This window comes from Esox lucius, chromosome 13, assembly GCF_011004845.1.
Source record: "Esox lucius isolate fEsoLuc1 chromosome 13, fEsoLuc1.pri, whole genome shotgun sequence".
NCBI lineage: Eukaryota > Metazoa > Chordata > Actinopteri > Esociformes > Esocidae > Esox > Esox lucius.
The window spans coordinates 7,618,849-7,637,989 of record NC_047581.1 but is presented as its reverse complement, the minus strand read 5'-3'; the positions used below and the strand labels follow the sequence as shown (position 1 = coordinate 7,637,989).

General features: G+C 42.0%; 2 protein-coding genes and 1 non-coding gene across 7 annotated transcripts in view; 1 reads left to right on the top strand and 2 right to left on the bottom strand.

Annotated features, from left to right (window-relative positions):
* LOC105014064 (coiled-coil domain-containing protein 60) overlaps positions 1–9,578 on the top strand; it is a 48,325-nt gene extending 38,747 nt beyond the window's left edge. For 3 of the 5 annotated variants that reach the window (XM_020052208.3, XM_010876048.5, XM_020052211.3), the window contains 3 exons: positions 153–296; positions 779–968; positions 4,082–9,578. In XM_020052208.3, coding sequence (XP_019907767.3) covers positions 153–296; positions 779–968; positions 4,082–4,180 — 433 coding nt within the window. In that variant the 3' untranslated portion in view covers positions 4,181–9,578. The remainder of the gene's footprint in view (positions 1–152; positions 297–778; positions 969–4,081) is intronic. The other 2 variants (XM_020052209.3, XM_020052210.3) reach the window with 2 other exon arrangements.
* Positions 379–450, bottom strand: trnaw-cca. The gene has a single exon. It is a non-coding gene; the product is annotated as a tRNA-Trp (tRNA).
* A 6,420-nt stretch (positions 9,579–15,998) lies between the features above and the next one.
* On the bottom strand, positions 15,999–18,880 carry xbp1 (X-box binding protein 1). The gene is given in 6 exon segments (XM_010876034.5): positions 15,999–17,237; positions 17,456–17,563; positions 17,566–17,622; positions 17,751–17,870; positions 18,008–18,104; positions 18,542–18,880. Coding segments are annotated over 6 exon segments (1,230 nt in total). The 5' UTR covers positions 18,775–18,880; the 3' UTR covers positions 15,999–16,622.
* Positions 18,881–19,141: the final 261 nt, after the last annotated feature.

The following is a 19,141-nucleotide window of genomic DNA, read 5'->3' as shown; positions in this document are numbered from 1 at the left end:
CCTGCTAGCCTCTTTAATGCCATGCTGTTTTTGTTAAATGAAGGCAGCGGTGGACATTCCAATAACCTTCCTGTATGCATTTGATTAAAGTATATCCTCTGCCTAACTCTGCTCTTCCCCCTCTCCTGTCTAACTCTCTTCTGCATTTGCAGGAAGCGGTTGGACTTTGGCCTGCAGAGGTTCCAGTCCCTGGGACACTTGACCTACTCCCAACGCGTCCCTCGTCACACAACCCGGTCGGTAACCAAGGCGAAAAACCTTGAGACAGAGAAGGCCTGCAACAACAACAACATGTGGTATGACATCTGTGATATCTCTTCTGAGAACTGGAAAGTCAGAATGTCTTTGTTTAGTCGCGGTTGGAGCATTCAAAAGCATTGACCCCGACGTGATTTGAACACGCAACCTTCTGATCTGGAGTCAGACGCGCTACCGTTGCGCCACGAAGTCCTGTTAATTATCCTGTGTGATTGAAGCTTTTTCTTGAATGTGCCATGGAAAGTCTACCAGAGGTCCATTTTATGGGAGTTCATAAAAGGCACACTGTGCAATTGCTGGCCAGCAATTTGAGAGCCTGTATCACGAAGAGTGCTGTTTGCCCTAAATCTATACGGTTCATTGTTTGTGTTACAATTTAACCATTTGCACACAGGTTTGCAATTTGTCAGAAACCAAATCTATTTTCCTACATTATTACTCCGTTCATCCATTTTCCATCCATCTCTCATTCCATCCATTCATCCCTTTATTCATCCCTCCATCCCCTTCATACACCCAGGCTGTCCTCTCTGCTGAGCAGTCTACCCGCAGAAGTGTCCCAGGACAGAAGGGTGAGCCGGGTCGTGGAGAAACTCAGACGTTTCACAGACGAACAGAATCCCAAGGTGCGATCCCAGCTGTTCCTCAAGGTGCTGGGTGACCTGCAGCCGTGGGAGCTCTGTCTCCCAGACCTCTGTGTTGCCATAGAGGTAGTGACACATCCCTTAATAACAGATCCATTATTAACGTTAGATTGATAATAAAAAAAAAAATTTTGTTGCTTTATTTGTTGATCAGTGATGAAGGACACATTTCTACGTAATGAAGTGCATAATTTCCTGGCAGATTAGTTGATTTGAACAAGCTCAAAAAGAGTTAACCCCGCCGTCAGCACAGTTTGAACACGCAACCTACTTTTCTGGGGTCAGATGTGAAGCAGCTGTGCTTCTAGGTCTTTGTGCTGTACATCAGTGTCTCACAGGTTTTCAGCAACCTTTATTGTTTTCCTGGGAAAGCATGTTTGTGATAAAAGGTGTTGTCACAAGAAACTGACCACTTAGTACCACCCAGAACTACTAGGTCCTGGAAAGCATGAGCTATAGACCAATGCTTCTCTAAAGTTTTTTCTCAGGGACACAAATTTGACAATGACAATTAATTCACAACCCTAATTTGTACATTATGGATTGTATTTCGATTAACATTTTTTAAATGTTGTATTGTTTGGTGCGGGCTTATATCAAAACATTGTGTCTCAATGGGCTTTTTTTCCGGTGAAATAAAAGAAAATATATATATATATAAAAATAGTCTATAGATAATCTATAGTAGCTATACTGTTTTTAAAGGCAACCCTTGACAGCCATTCGCTATAAATAAAAAATATTATCCATTCAAGAGAATTATAAATGTATTTGGATCAAATAACAGTCTCAGCAACGTATTGCTTATATATGTATCTATAGCCCTTCAAAAATAAATGTTGTATGCAAAATTGGTCCACAAAGCACCGGTTGAGAAACACTGCTGTAACCTCTCTGACCTTGTGGCGCAATGGTAGCGTGTCTGACTCCAGATCAGAAGGTTGCGTGTTCAAATCAGGCTCAATGCTCTTGAGCTTGACTGATAACTGAGACAGTTCTAAACTCTCCTTGACTTATTATGTGAACAGAAATGGAGCCTTAAGTTTATCCAAAAACAGAAGATAGCGTGTGATAATTAGCAGCATTAGTTTCAAAGCCTGAGACAAATCCCAAATGTATTGTTGTTTGCTTCCTTTGAACTGCTGGAAATGCTCAAAGAGGTCGGGTGTCACTCTTCTTTCTGGTTTTGATCTCATATCTTAACACAAATGGACCCAGAATTTAGTTGAGCATGTGATTTACACAACACTTTAGTTCAGGGTTAACCTCGATTTTGCACCACCCTGACCAGACAAGAGGTTAGTTGCCAAGTGTGTAAAGACATTTTCTGGGACAATGTCACCATTGGTGCAAGCTACAGGATGTGAGCATCAAAACAGTCCGTTGTTCAAATCCTCACTCAGGCCGCAAGTTATACTGTCAATTTGAAGAAAAACGTCAGTTGAATTAACCATCCACTGTAGGTATTCATCCCCCACCTGGGGGATGCAGGCAGACTATTTGAAAGGAATAATGACACCTGACAGCACAGCCCACTCCAGACCACCATCTGACCAAACATGTCGAGACTAGAACAGACTCCTCCACACAAATAACCACGCAACCACACAGAAGGTTACAGAGAAAGAGGTTAACAGAATCAGAATCAGAGGGAGAAGAAATAGTAATAAAAGTGTGTGAGAAGAAGAATAGAGAGAAAAGAAACACAGAGGAATGACGAGAGCAAGCAAAAGAGCGAGAGAGAGAAGAGGCAGAACAGGATTGTGAACAATCACACATTCAGACGTACACTCCCCTGGTCATGAAGAATGATTACAGCCCTCATGACTCAAGGCCTCAGGGCAGAGCAGGATGGAATTAGTTAATTACAGGAACTCCACAGACTGGGGTGGGCTATGAGTGTGTGAATGTGGACATAAATATACACTCACCTAAAGGATTATTAGGAACACCATACTAATACTGTGTTTGACCCCCTTTCGCCTTCAGAACTGCCTTAATTCTACGTGGCATTGATTCAACAAAGTGCTGAAAGCATTCTTTAGAAATGTTGGCCCATATTGATAGGATAGCATCTTGCAGTTGATGGAGATTTGTGGGATGCACATCCAGGGCACGAAGCTCCCGTTCCACCACATCCCAAAGATGCTCTATTGGGTTGAGTTCTGGTAACTGTGGGGGCCATTTCAGTACAGTGAACTCATTGTCATGTTCAAGAAACCAATTTGAAATGATTCGAGCTTTGTGACATGGTGCATTATCCTGCTGGAAGTAGCCATCAGAGGATGGGTACATGGTGGTCATAAAGGGATGGACATGGTCAGAAACAATGCTCAGGTAGGCCGTGGCATTTAAACGATGCCCAATTGGCACTAAGTGTGCCAAGAAAACATCCCCCACACCATTACACCACCACCACCAGCCTGCACAGTGGTAACAAGGCATGATGGATCCATGTTCTCATTCTGTTTACGCCAAATCCTGACTCTACCATCTGAATGTCTCAACAGAAATTGAGACTCATCAGACCAGGCAACATTCTTCAAGTCTTCAACTGTCCAATTTTGGTGAGCTCGTGCAAATTGTAGCCTCCTATTTGTAGTGGAGATGAGTGGTACCCGGTGGGGTCTTCTGCTGTTGTAGCCCATCCGCCTCAAGGTTGTGCGTGTTGTGGCTTCACAAATGCTTTGCTGCATACCTCGGTTGTAACAAGTGGTTATTTCAGTCAAAGTTGCTCTTCTATCAGCTTGAATCAGTCGGCCCTTTCTCCTCTGACCTCTAGCATCAACAAGACATTTTCGCCCACAGGACTGCCGCATACTGGATGTTTTTCCCTTTTCACACCATACTTTGTAAACCCTAGAAATGGTTGTGCGTGAAAATCCCAGTAACTGGCACCAACAACCATGCTTAGCTCAAAATTGCTTAAATCACCTTTCTTTCCCATTCTGACATTCAGTTTGGAGTTCAGGAGATTGTCTTGACCAGGACCACACCCCTAAATGCATTGAAGCAACTGCCATATGATTGTTTGATTAGATAATTGCATTAATGAGAAATTGAACAGGTGTTCCTAATAATCCTTTAGGTGAGTGTATATGCAGTATATAATATTATACATACTATTTGCACTCTACTTTAGGACATTGTGTGGTAACTCTCTCCCACTTTTGTTTCAGATAGCCAGGGAGAATGTTGTGCAGATGTCCAGAGAGGATTATGACTCCTGGCTCCTCACCAGGGTCACTCTGCCCAAACAGCATGGACACAGACCGTGAAGCAAGAAAATGTTGCTGAAAAAGCAGTTGGATGTATTCAAACCCATGCTGTAGCAGTACATGTGCATGGCAACAGCAGTCTAGACCTCTGGACCACTCGTAGGCTGATAGTTTTATCATTCAAAGTCTCTACATACCGACAGACAGTTATAGTGAGACACAGGGCTGTTGTAGTGAGACACAGGGCTGTTGTAGTGAGACACAGGGCTGTTATAGTGAGACACAGGGCTGTTATAGTGAGACACAGGGCTGTTGCTCCCCCTGCTTGTGGAATTAAGGAATCAAGTTCAACGATGACCCACACATTATTTTAACACACTAAATACATATTACCCAATCCATTGACACACATTTTTACATTTGAGTCATTTAGCGAAACATCTTGTGCTCTCTTATGTATGCAAATGTAAATATACAATCGGACACAAATTTACTCAAATAATAGCATGTAGTCTCTGACCTGATTTAAACGTAAGTTTTAAGTTCAGCACATTCAACATATGTGTTTAGAGCAACGTGCTAGTAACTGGTTGCTGCTTTGTTGTTGTGCCCTTGAGGAAGGCTCTCAGAATAAGAGCATCTGCTAAATGACATAACTGTATGATTCCACGGGTGACTGTGAGCCAATGTCATTATGGTTCCCAGAGGGGCTGGCGTTCGCCAGCGTCAACACTCTTCGTCTCTTGTTATACCTGAGACACTTGGGCAGAACTGCAGCAACGGCAGTGAGGTCCGGCAACACACTCTTCTTTTACTCAGCACTTCGGGCCTACTTGCTACGCCGATGAACGAGTGGAAATGTGGACTCGTTTCATACGACTTGGACTCGAGTACGACTCAAGTCACATGTTTTGCAACCTGAGACTTGACTTGTTAAAAAGAGAAAACACTCGCAACTCGACTTCAGCGTGATGCCTGTGACTCGTGACTTAACTTGGACTTGAGCTGTATGACTTGAGAGACTTTGTTCAGATTTCCCAAGTACCTTCCTCTCATCCTCTTTCACTCCCGTCTGCTGGCACTGCCCCACACTCACAGACCAGTGTTCCATGTTCTCAACGTGTGGGTTTGGGGTGGACTGCACAATAATACTTAACTCTAATTAGATTTTTCTCAGTGTCACTCAAACTAGCCCTAGCGTTGAGATGTCAACGTTAGGTCATCAATTCAGACATCATTGATAACTAGCTATCATGGCGTCTGTATCTGAAAATCATTACATTTGTATTTAAGGACTATCTGGTGGGGAGGCAAATGACAGCAGTACACGAAACATGCTATATTAAATGTACTGATGCGATAGCCACAGCATCTATCCTCGTGAGACACCTGAAATCCTACAAAGACATGTAAAAATTAAATTACAGCTGTGCTGCACCTAGCTAGCTATAATGTCAGAAAGGGAAACTAAATTCTACTCTAGGAATTTTCTGGCTATTAGCAACTGTCTGATTCATGGAGGGTTATACAGTGAGTTCCTCCATTCTCAATAAAATTTCCATGGCATTTCCTAATTTCTTTAGCTAAATATTTCTGGTAATATTCTCAAATGTACTAGCATGGGGGTGGCTACCCCTAGCATTTTTTAAACATCTTTAGTAGGCATTACAATGACTGTTTTTTAAATGTTAAAACATAAAGACAATTGACAACATATAAATGCATAAAGACAACCTACTGAATAATAGTAGGTTCCTGTAAGCTAATTCAGGAATTCAACGGCAAATAAATATTTCTTCATCTCCATCGGACACAATTGTTCCTAACCATTGACTTGAGGACTTGAAACAAAAATGTAGGGACTTGTGACTTGACGCAATCTCAGCTGTGAGACTTGGACTTGCGTCTTCTATTGAGACTTGCCCATTGTTACTTGGGATTTGACTTAGGACTTGCAAAAATATGACTTGGTCCTATGTCTGTGAACTAGAGGTTATGTGATAGTACCTATAACCCAAACGAAGATGAGCTTCACGTACTGAGCCGCCTCTGTGTAATCTCCTGCCCTGAGTATATAACTGTCCCATCCTCTCCTCATCATGCCTTCTCCCCTCAGTCACTCAAGGACTTATCGGCTTGTTAATCATATGTAATTACATTCTAGGTGTGACATTACACATACAAATGATGGCCCTGTCCATCCCCCTTAATTTAACCTTTTCTCCTTTTCTCATTTCCCACAAGCACCGCCCTTCCCTTTCCAACAAATGTCCCCAGCAGCAATAAAAAAATGTTTTGTTGTTGTGGTCTGTTATTGCAATCGGACCGTGCCACGCCCAGCAGCTTGGCCTTTACCCCTTATCCCGTCAACCCGGCTTGTCATGTCTTGTAGATAATCCTTTCATGGATGTATAAAAAGCTTGAGCCTTGTGATTTTTTCATCCTGTTTGATAAAGATAATGAACCCTACCTGGTAAGAATTGAGGTTGAGAGCTAATCCAAAATGTTGTTTTGTTTTTTGAAACTGTCTGTAGAGTGAAGCAAATTTCACAAAATCGTAGCAGTAATTCTGTCTGTGGCTTTATGTGTAGTGTCTCAAATACAAGTAGCCTGGCCTGCATGATTGCATGACTGCATGATCACAAAATCATGTCAGTAATTCTGTCTGTGGCTTTATTTGTAATGTCTCAAATACAAGTAGCCTGGCCTGCATGACTGCATGATCACAAAATCATGTCAGTAATTCTGTCTGTGGCTTTATTTGTAATGTCTCAAATACAAGTAGCCTGGCCTGCATGACTGCATGATCATAATGTGTGTTTTTCCTATGTTTGTGGTCAGGAGGGAACTTTATAGCATTCTTATCATCTGTGATAAGCTGTGTTTGTTCTCTCTTAGATGGATAGTGAGAGCTGGAGAATACACACCATCGCCAGGCCCCATGTGCCCCTGGTAGGGTGTGTGTGGGAGGTTGAGAGTCAAAGGCCTTGTAGACATCTAGAGGGTGAAAGTTCTGTGAGCCAGGGGGGAGAGCAGGAGAGGGGGGATGGGGTAGATAGGGCGAAAGGGGGAGAAGAACGGGAATGGGCGTCGATCACACATTTCAGGAATGCCACAATGTCTGAGTTTAAACACTAGGGGCCGGCTAGTGGAGGGGGAGGGGAAGATCCGCTCCTTCCAGCCTCTCATTCCGGGTCAGAGTACCCAGTCCAAACCACACTTGCAGGGTCAGGCAACGTCCTGTCTTTTCTGATCCCATCTAGGCTGATGAGAGGTCTAGAACAGGAAAACAAACAGAAAAGCTACGTGTTATTTGTGCTGGTTTGAGCCCTTGGTAATCTATCTGAGTTACTGGAGAATGGACCATTTTGCACAGTTCTCCCCCGTCTTTGTCCTTGTGCCTTTTAATTATCTCTCGGTATCAATAGCTCAACAACTGTCGGCCACTGAAAATACAATATTTACTCTACAATTACCGGCAGCCCTCTCTGCTCCTGCTTAGTTGTGAAACTGGACTTGGCAGAAAAGGGGAGAGAGGCATGTTTTTACAGAGTGGAGAGTTTATGAAATCAAAAGGCTGGAGTCTAGTCAGACGTAATGCTGAGTAAAATATGTTTTACCACAAACTATTACTCTTTGGTTAAAAAATTTGCTCTAAAAATTTGAATGTTGAGCAAATGTTAGAACTGTTAGATAAATAAAATTGCTGTTCACACGTTAACAAGACAGCGCTTTGGTTCATTTATTGTTTCTGTAAAGTTATTCAGCTTGTGTTGCTGCCTTTGTTCATTATATTGACGTAAATATTTTTGAGAGTGCTAGTACTGAAAGAAAAAAGGTTCCACTTCACCAGAACCATTTACAAAGCTAGTCTTTCTCTTATCTCCCCTTCGAGTCACCTTGCACTGGCCACTCACGTATTTACACACTGGCTGTGCATGTGCTCCCTGCCAACTAATCTAAGCATGTTTTCCACTAACTCCTAATTAAAGAAACAGTGTTGGAAGTGTTAAAAATGTGGTTAAAAGAGTGTGACACACTAAATAATGTCAGAAATGTCACTGTTCAGTTTTAGTGACATGTGACTCACTCAGCCAGTCACCACTGACCTGCTGAAGGCTGTCTTCACAGCTAGGAGATGGAAATAGACTTGTTAAATGTGAACTACACGTCTGTGCCGTATTACAGCTGAGAGTGTAAGAGGGCCACACTACAGAGTACATATTGATTTCTGGAAAATGTTCTGGGCTCTGTACTCCAGCACTGTGATAGCACCTGGGTAGAATAAACAGTAAATCTAAATATGGATAAAACTACCTTCAAATTGAATATGATAGTCTACACTTACCCTACCGTTGTTGTATTGTTTCAAATTGAAAGTGCTGGAGTACAGAGTCAAAAGTGACTGTGTTCACATACTTTTAAAGTTCACCGTAGACAGTGTAAAAACAGTAGTGTCTTTGTTCTTGCGCAATATTTTATTCTCATCAATCAAACAGATCTGAAAGCCAAAGAGAAAAACCTATTGATTCTGTAAGATTGTTGGATATTGCAACATTTCATTTCTGTTTTTACACAGTGTAGCAGCACAAACTGGGACACATTGAACTGGCACTCGCCTCGACAGGTCAGGATGTCTTGTCATGTCGGTGGGTGGGCTCAAAGAAGTGAAGAAATATGGGGCAAGCAAATATCCTTGAAGGTAATAGTGCTCTGTAAAGACTGATTCTTACCATCCTAGCGAGCCCAGACAGGTACTTAAAAGCAAGACACAGTGAGTTTGCTGCTCAGTGAACGAAAATGAAAAAAATAAACTGTGACCCCCTCTCTGTCCTCTCGTTCTTCTTGGTCAATTACTTTACAACCCAGTGTTGGTCAAACAATTTTTTTTGCCTAGAGGAAAGGATATTTTCCTAGATTAAAATGAAATTTTCGTAGATAAAAAACCTAGAATTTGAATTGTGATCGGATAGTGTGGCACTTGACAGTTGGGGTTTGACAGTTAGTGTAGAGACTGGGGGTTGTTACCGAGTTAAAAACTGTTTAGAACAAAATGTATTTAGGTGTTTAGATATGTGGTTTGTATCCTCATTGACAGAAGATACTGATGCAGTGTTCTGTGTTCCTTATGCGGTTTTGGCTTTTATGTGGGTTTCCTCAGTAGAATTATAGAGATGGGTTTACCAGAGTGACTCTGCTGTACTGTGGCTTTTGAAGGGAGGCTGACATGGGGAAGTTTGGCTTTTTTAGGAGAGATTCGGTATGTTTCCAACAGACAGGCAGGCTTTCTAGCAAAGTTGACTTGCCACATGTACAGGAAGTGTAACCATGGCAATGCAGGAGTGTGTAATCGATGACGTACATGCGCTTGCTCCCTGCCCACCAGTCACAGCTTTTATTCACAGCAGTAGACTGGAGGAAGTGCTATGACCCCATTAATATATTTATATCTAATGTACATTTCACGCTTGTTCTCTATATTCTTCTTTTTTCTTCCTCTGTCAATTTATTAAAGGGCTTTACTAAAATGTTTAAAAATGATAAGTAGCCTAAACACACAGGTTTAAAAAACTATATGGGCATTTTAAATGTTAGCTACAGTATGTACATTGTGGTAACAAAGGGCAAGTAGTTATGAGTATAAATTACAAGGAAAAAATAAGTAAAAAGATTTGTTACTTTTACAATGCTGTTTGTACACCACTGGTTGCCATTTAAGGCACCAGTATCTAAATTGCACTCTGCAGTATTTTGCCTAACTGATATTTGAGTTAATTAATGTTTTATTTGGTTTCAAAGTAGTCATGTTTCTTCTTTGTAATTGTAAGCTTTCATTGGTCACCCGCTACAGTGTTTGCTTTTGCTGAGCTCCCCAGCATGTTTTTACTAATGTACACAATATGTATAAAAGCAGCTTAACTGTTAAGAAATGTTGTGGGCATATACCGGTCTTGAAAAAAAGAGTATATGCTGATTGGCCAGCGCATCTTTCTCTAGACTGCTAGGATTTTTTAAGTGTTTTTTTTTCTCTATAATTGAATCTTTGACCACAATTAAGAGTTAGTCAACAGCATTAATTGGGTATGTAAACCTAATTACATTTTACTGGACAGTTACTTCAACAGTCTTTGTACAAAACAGTACAACCTCTCAGAACGACACCATTCTTCATTTATTAATCCATTTTCTTATCCACTGTAGTGTATAATTAGCAATGACCCTGAATACAAATGGTTAAAACTGTGAGTGGCCTCATTGTTGCTAGGGGTAACGGTGGCAATTGTCTAGGTTGCTGTTTCAGGGTTGGAGTGTCTGCCACCATGTTGAGTGGTCTGTTCCACAAGAAATACACACGTAGAATCTTCGGAAAGAATTTAGATCCCTTCACTTTCTCTATATTTTGTTGTGATATAGACATATTTTTTAATAGATTGAATTAACAAAAAATTGCTATTCATCTACAAACAATACCCACAATGACAAAGGGAAAACACGTTTTTAGAAATGTCTGCCAATTTAATGAAAAAGAAGAAACACAAGAATTCAGACCCTTTATTCAGTAATTTGTAGGTGTCTTCACAGCACTGAATCTTCTTTGGTCTGTTTTTACCAGCTTTGCACTCTTATTGTCATTTTATTTTTATTTTGGTCTAATCAGACCAGAGAATCTTTTTCCTCATACTTTCAGTGTCCTTCAGGCCACATATTATATGGCTTTTGTCTGGGATCACCTCCCTATCACCACGTTAGTGACTTAGTATAGACTGCTTCTTTAGGCCAGCTGTAGGAAGAGTCTTGGTGACTCCAAACCATTTCACAGGGATGAGCCCACTTTGCTCCAGGGAACTTACCTTGACACAATTCTATCTCAGGGGTCCAAAGAGATTTCTTTTTCGTGCCTTTTTGATCTGACAAGTACGTTGAACTGTGGGCCACCTACAATATACACAGGTGTGAGCCTTTCTAAATCATGTTCACTTAATTAAAATGTGTCACAGGTGGACCCCAATGTTCTAGAGACAACAAGGTTGACACAGGATGCATCTGAGTTAATTTTGAACTGTCAGGGCAATGGGTCTGAATACTTACGTAATTGAGATGTTTCAGTTTTAAAAAATGTTCATTATAAAAATGTAATCAATAATAATAAATAATAATAATAATAATAATAAAGAGTTCCGGAAAAAAATTAAGAGACCACTGCACTTTTTTCTTTCCTTTCCAAAAAAGTTGAAAAGCAAGGTTTTGAGTGAGGAACAGAAGCTTTTGCAATTTGCAGTGGTCTCTTAATTTTAACCCTTCTGTTCCTCACTTAAAACCTTCCTTTTCGACTTTTTTAGAAAGCAAGTTGGTGCAGTGGTCTCTTAATTTTTTCCGTAGCTGTATATTATCACTCCAAAATGTGGAGAAAGTGAAGGGGTCTGAATACTTTCCGAAGCTACTTAGTACACAAACGCTGTCTCATCATCGTGGGAGAGGAGAGGTAATGGGCAGAGAGAGGGGGCCTGTGTCGGAAGACCTCATCGTTATGAGTCCACGACCAGACCCACTTATCTTAGTCCTTTCCACGTACTCACCCTCTGTCTGACGCAATGGAAACAATACAGTAGGAAACAGTGTTTTGGGGGGGATAAAGGCTGTTCTGTGTAGCTCACTGAAAAACATCCAGCTTAGACCAGGTTATGTTCCAAGATGGTCTAAGCAGGTTTTATATGGGTAATGCTGTTCCTGGTCCAAGCTGGCCAGTTCTGGGTTTTATTTTGGTCAAGTTGGTAAATGACAACACTGATGCTGATCACCAGCTAAAACCAGCATGAAAGTGTTCAAGTGATCACCTTTATCTGATCAGCAGAAAAAACGCACTAAAATTATTTTAGCATGACCAGGTCAAGCCGGTCCCATGCTTAACTAGCATATCTGATGAGTTTATTCGTCAGGGTGTGCTTTACCTGTAACGCATTGAATGGTCTTGCAAAATGCTTTCCGGCGACTTTGATCATACTGATGAAATACGCTATAGTTGATGATAATGTTTTTTCCTGCAACTATCCACCATTTCTTTGCTATTCCACAGGCTGGATAAAGCACTCCTTATTTTTTCTGAACTGTCACTAAATGCAGCACTGCCTCCAATAAGGTCACCCTGTTTGCATGCATGAGTCATTTATGCATTTAATGGAGGTTTGATGAGTTTTGTTCCACAACAACAAGAGCTGACCACAAGACAGATGGACGTATGTTGCTGTGAGCCATTGAAGACAGACAGTGTTTTTCCAGTTTGAATTATTCATAATGTGGACTAATACTGAACCTGCTTGGCTTTCAACCAATGAAAATCTTGTCACCTTTTATTTTGGAAAGGTCAAAGGGGATCAGGACTTATAGAGTGATTTTCACCCCCACTCACTCTCTCTCTCTCATTCTCTCTCTCTCTCTTTCTCTTTCTCTCTCTCTTTCTCTCTCATTAAGGTTAGAACGATGATACTTGCACCTTTTTGGTCCGACCTCATAGTTTACTGAATTCAGAGAAGCACGCACACACACACACACCACCCACATTGGGGAATTGAGCGTCACATGATTTCTGTCCCTCCCAGGCTATTCTGACCCACTTAAAGATTAGCCACTCTTTGATCCCTTCTTCCTCCTTTGAATTGAAAACCTTGTTTTCTTTCTGCCCTGCCCATGTTCTGAGAAATCCTAGCTATGAATGTGGCCAAACGGCTTGATTCATTTCCTCAACATGGTTGGATGTTTCAGAATCTAATTTTCGGAGAACACTGAAACAAGGTTTGAAATTGTTGCCTAAAAAAGTAATTGGGTCTTGAATGCTAACCTTAGAGAATGGTGACAGTTATTTATCCCTGTTTGGCAGCTGAGCAGTGTAGGCCTAGAACCTACTCTGGCCATTCTCCTTATAGAACACACACACCACTCACTCTGCAGAAACATGAGCCCTACTAAAGGATTTATCCAAATCCAAGCGAAGGTGACAACAGTGTCATATTAACCGGTCGAATCAGTATAGATTCTAATTTAAGCGTGACCTTTTTACATAAAGCAGTTTATGACATCATACTGTACATTGAAAGACTTCCACTGCGTATACGCCTTGAAACTGAGCTACATTGGGTGCAGTAAGGTCCATTTAAATTTTTTTACAGAGCATGCAGGTGTCAGGGGCATATTGGGTCTCAACACTAATTATTCCTACATGTCATTAATTGTTTTACCTAGCAGAGTCAGGACATGTTGTTAATAATTTCACTAACAGATATTCCGCAAGCTGACAACTTTGGTTTCACCACAAGAAAAGTTAGTGAAAGCGAGAATTGGAAGTTGTTTTTGTCTTCAATTTCAGGGGACCAGCTGGGAGCTAGTTTTGATCTCTGTTGTGGTTGAGAGTTGTAGAGGGGAAATGTGCTCTGCTTCTGCTGCTAACCACACTGTTCATAGGAAGTTCACAGTCACTTGGTGTCGAAAGCACTACGGGCAGTTCCTCACTGCAGGTTAAGGTTGCTCACAAAATAAACAAAGTTCTGTGCCTTGAGGCAGACGAGCAGGCTAAGCTGCTGCCTCTGATGCCTAGCTGGACTGCCTGCATCTAGCCCACTGCTGAGACAGAAACTCTCCATCATTCTTCACTATCCTGTTGAAAAGACAGATATGCTTGAATAATAAACATCTTCAAAATGTCAGAGTTCAGAAAAGTTTAGAATTAGTTTTTGTAACGTCTGCCTCAATTTATTCTAGTATCATAGTTGTTTAGTGAAGATATCGGGGTGAAGACTGCACAGGGTTCATATGCTCAGGTGCACATCAAGGATGAGATGATCTTTCACAAATCTTTACCTTGGGGGGAAAATGCTGAACATACCAATCCAACAAACTTAATCCCTGGAGTAGCACATCTTGTCTTTGCCTCAACCTTGTTCAAAAGCAGCAGGGGCCAAAGCAAACAAACTTCGGGAAATAGACACTAAATAGTTAAGTTCAATTACATCAGCGGTGCTGCAGAGTAGCTGATCTAATCAGGTTGTACAGAGATACGATCTTACTGTCAGTAAGTAAAGGCACACCTTCCCATACGTATAGCCTACTATTGACATCCCTAGGTCCTTTGGCAGGCATTGTCCCCAGTCCTCAGGCAAAGAAACACACGCAGGCTCTGACCCCACCCACAACCACAATGGCCCCATTTACACCTGCTGCTACACCTTTGTCCTGATCTTGTCTCTATTCATGTTTAGACAGACGACAGGATTTTATATAAAGGACTGTTAACTGATTGGGATCAGATCTGTAAATGATGAGGCTTCTTAGAAAGGACAGAAAGAGAGGGATGGTTGTAATACCAATGGGGAGAAATGAAATGCCTAGAGCCGCAAAGGCCTAGCTGCCCACCTGAAAGAGAACGGGGCTACTAAGTCTTCGGTGTCATTCTCAGGAACCTCCCAGTTCTCGTTAAATAAGGAAAGCGATGACATTTACACATTTTTTGTTTATTTTACCTTTCATTTTCCACATTAGCCCCATTTAGAGGGAAACTGAAATTTCAAAAAAAGGCTTGGCCAAAGAATCAGCACACAGCTTAAATAAAAACCCAACAAAACTGTCAAACAAAAAAAAGTGTTTCAGATTAAGGCGTACATTTACAGATCAGTGTCGGCCGCTGCTGAGTTGCCGCAGTGAGTGGCATCACAAAATTAGAGAAAACAGGGCTGCAGAGGAACATGAAGCCTGAACACTGCAGGCTCAGAAGACCCGATCCCCAAACTTCATCAATCCCACTGGCTTCTTGCGCCTGAACTTGAGAAGGGATGGAGGTGTAATTATAAACCCACAGGCGCTGACAACTAGGTGGCTCAACTTAAAATTAACACTCATACCTCATCGACAGCATTACCAGTAACGCCCACCAATCCTCTTACCTTCTCTTCTTTGGCCTCCAGGGTGTCCAACCCAAGCCTGTCTTAGTTCCTCGTTCTTGTTCAGCAGGCTGCACGTCTTTGGATCTCAAAATTGAATTGGGAGTAAAATTGGGATCAGCCTGATTACAAATAAACTTTCAAAATATTTTGACAATATTGACAGACCCCCACTGTTTGACCATCTTAGTTTTAACTCTAACTTTAAACTTGTTCAGAGTCAAGCTCCCATGATGTCATGCCCTCACTACTACGCAATAGCTGGGATTTGCATGCTTGACAGGTAAAACAGGAGCTGTCTGGTGTAATTTAAATGTGGGCTTGTACTACTATGTGAGAATGTAAACATTTGCAACACATGATGGCTTCCCACAAGCATCTAATCTACTTGACCTTTTACCTTTACAGCACAGTACAATCATTCACATGTAAATTATACAGCAGTTGTATGCCTGCTATCTTATCTACTCTTGAAAACATGCCTGTCCCAGATGGCAAAGTCCCATGAATGATGGCATGCATTTTTGAAGATATGGCAATGCTTTGCTAGCCGAAAAGACGGACAAACAAGCAGTTTAGAAACACTGAGCTGCATTTAGCTTAGTCAGTAGCCATTCTGGCACTGCAACACTACAGTCAGGGATTAATTCCCATGAAGAAACTTTCCCTAAAAGTAATTCTGGCTATGGAACAAGGAGTCAGGCCATGTACCTAGCATTACAATAACCACACTAGACTAAATCAAGATATTTACTTCCTGGAAAAACAATGGCTCGACAGTTCCAATTAAACATCATATTGGCATTCTCAGAATATTTTGATACATCTCCACTCAAAAGACAGTTTGCACTTTAAGAGTATCAATGGTGAAGAGGTTATTATGCCCTCCTGCACTGAGGAAAAACTTAACCAGTTAAAGGAACAACTAGTGAAACCAAGAGACAGCAGGATGCAATGCAACATTTTTAATGCAGTAATTTAGATCTACAAGGAAAGCGTTGAACAGACTTCAGAGGTAAAGAAAGCATTTTTACATGCCAAAACAGATTACATACAGAAGACTCCAGAGCAGAATACACGAATAAATAGTGTCTTTAGAACAGTCCATTCCCATCCCCCAGAGAAAGACATTGTACAGAAATACTGGATGATCGCACCCACTGTTTATCTCCAAAGCCAAAAAAGAAAGATTAGACCAATCTTATAAAAATACACTACCAATCAATTAGTGACATCAAATTTATGTGTCAAGAACTTAATCTCCCACAAGCCAATGCAGGATTGCCCTATTGTACAGACCTGCTGTAATAAAGGAGAGTATGTGCTTAACTTTGGTTTGAATCCTCAAGGTGAGGTTTGCTATGGTATTAGCCTGGTCTTAAATCAGTTTGTGATATATAACCAGGGCTAGATAGCAATGCCTATATAATAAAAAGCACTCCAGCTCCCGGCTACTGCTCGTCTGCTTATGAATTAATATTTAACATAATACTATAGTCGCTTTACACAAAAAGCAGGGCGATCATGATATATTAGAATTGATAATTGGGTCAAGGGGAATATTGGGGATCAGATCAGACGCTGATCAGCTGGGGGAACAGTTCATTAGCAAACACGTCATCCCAGGATCCCTCCGAACAGAGGGGGGAGGACATGTCGCTGAATGGGGAAGGGGACCGTTCATATCCGGAGTCACTGTAGGCATCTGTCAGGTACGCCCCGGTCTTCTCTAGCCTGCCCAGGGCCAGGTCAGAGGTTGGCGAGGCCGGGGACAGGAAGTCATCCAGCACCCCACGACTTTCAGGGATGATGACGGCTTCCTCTGGCTCGTCTTTGACGCACACGTCGCTCTCCACCTCCACCTCGCCGACCTCTCCCTCGGTCACAGAGAAGACCGCCACCTCCTCAGTCTTTCTCTCGTCCACGCTCTCCTCATAATTCACTCCCTGCTGCCCGAGGACACACGCCACTTCATCCACGGGCTTGGTGTAGATGTGGTCAAAGTGGATCAGTTCATTAAGGGCCTCCAGCTTAACTGGTGTGGCCCCCATAGGTGCAGGTGGGGGGGCAGGTACTCCTCCCCCCCCTCCGACCAGCAGCACCGCCTGCTCCTGGACCTCCTGCTCATCACACTCCCTGAGGAACAGCTCTGGGTCAAGGATGTCCAGAATGCCCAGCAAGAGATCAGACTGGAGGAAACAGACAGAACAGAGGGTTACAGCTACAAACAGGCACAGAAGACCAACCTGGAAACAGTTAGCAATGAGAAACCCCGGGAACATCATAAAAAAACTGAATCACCATATATTATCAGAATACTTGAAACAGAAAGTCCTCATGTCAAACGTCATCATAGAAACACGTTGATCCCAACTGGGAGTAGCAGACAAAATGGCAGTCATCTCACCTCAGAGTCTGTAGGGTCAGGACTATTTGTATCCATTGGGAAATCTTCAGATTTGAGATATGCTGGGCCTGCGCCTGCTGCGGAGGCACACGTAGCCTGAGTACTGCAGACTCAGAAGACCCGATCCCCAAAACTGCATCAATCCCACTGGCTTCCAACACCTGAACCTGAGAAAGGATGGAGGCGTTATAATAAACCCACAAGCGCTGACAACCAGGTTGCTCAACTTAAAAAAAAAAAAAAAAACGCTCATCCCATCAACTGCATTACCAGTAACCCCCACCAATCCGCTTACCTTCTCTTCTTTGGCCTCTAGGGTGTCCAACCCCAGCCTCTGTCTTAGTTCCTCGTTCTCGTTCACCAGACCGCACGTCTTCTGCCGTAACAGCCTGTTCTCTACATGAAGTTTCTGGTTCTGGAAAAAGGCGAGAACAACATTTACAACATTTGCATTTTAACTGCATACAGTAGTCAGTGTGTAAATAATTCCAGGAATTAGTAACCCCTTATACCATGACAATTTATATACAGATGATCAATAAAATATATAACCTCCAGCTCCAACGCCAAAACTTGCTCTTCTAATTCGCCCATTTTGGCTTTTTTTCTGTCCCTGGCAGTCTGGGCAGCAACTCTGTTCTTGAGTTTCCTGATGACAAAAAGGGGAAACAAGAATGAAACCTTCTTTTGAATGGCTGCGAAAGCAAAATTACTGACAGGAACTGAGTAGTTCTTGTTTATTGCGCAAACAGTCGCCATGTTCCTGCCACGCAGGCAGTACGGGCTCTGATCCAAATATGTAAAACTGGGTGGGACCAGTTGCTAAATGAATCTGGTTGAAATCGACATTCCGATTTGCCGGCTAAATGCTGGTGTACCCTTCATTCTAAGTGGTTAGCAGTCATGGAAATAACGCACAATATAATTCATTCTAAACTGTTCATTCGTGTGGCCTACACTCCGTAGGACAAGGAATTCACATAACTATAGTTCTCCGTTGGATGTCACAATATATGATCGCGTGTGACTGAGATAATTATTAACCAACATACCCGTGATAATAAATACACAATATGTTCCACTAACCTGCGAAGTTGCTTCTCTTCTGGACTCAAGTGGGTGAGTCTTTGTCTTTTACGCAGGGGTGGCCCAGTTGTCGAATTTGAGTCGGAATCCGACGAATTTGCTTGGTTTGAGGACGATGGCAAAACGACTGAAATTGACCGGCTGTATCCCTGTGTTGAGCTGGATGAGCCATTCTGTTTGCCAGATATCAAGAGGACTTTATGCCCCCCTGTCCCCGCAGTCACCACGACCATCTTTTGTATCCTTATGGACGTATATAATTTAGAAATACTTGGGTACTTATTTTCAAAGAAACAAGGTTTCTTTCGGTCTTCTTGTCCCCGTCAAATATGAAATAGGAGTTCCGCTTCCAATCTATTTCTACAGTCGTGGTGAAATATGATAGGCTACCAGAGGCTGTGATGCGTTCGCAATACGCTCCTTGATTGGCTAAAGGGATGACGCAATTTGCATTTAAAGTTTCATCCTTGCTTGCGCTGTAATCCCCCGGTACTATCAGGTGTAAATTCCCGTGTGGTCTAAAACTTGATGTCAAAACCAAACACGTTTTATATTTCCGATTAAAAGTTTATTCCCAACTGCTCTAATATTTTCTCTTTC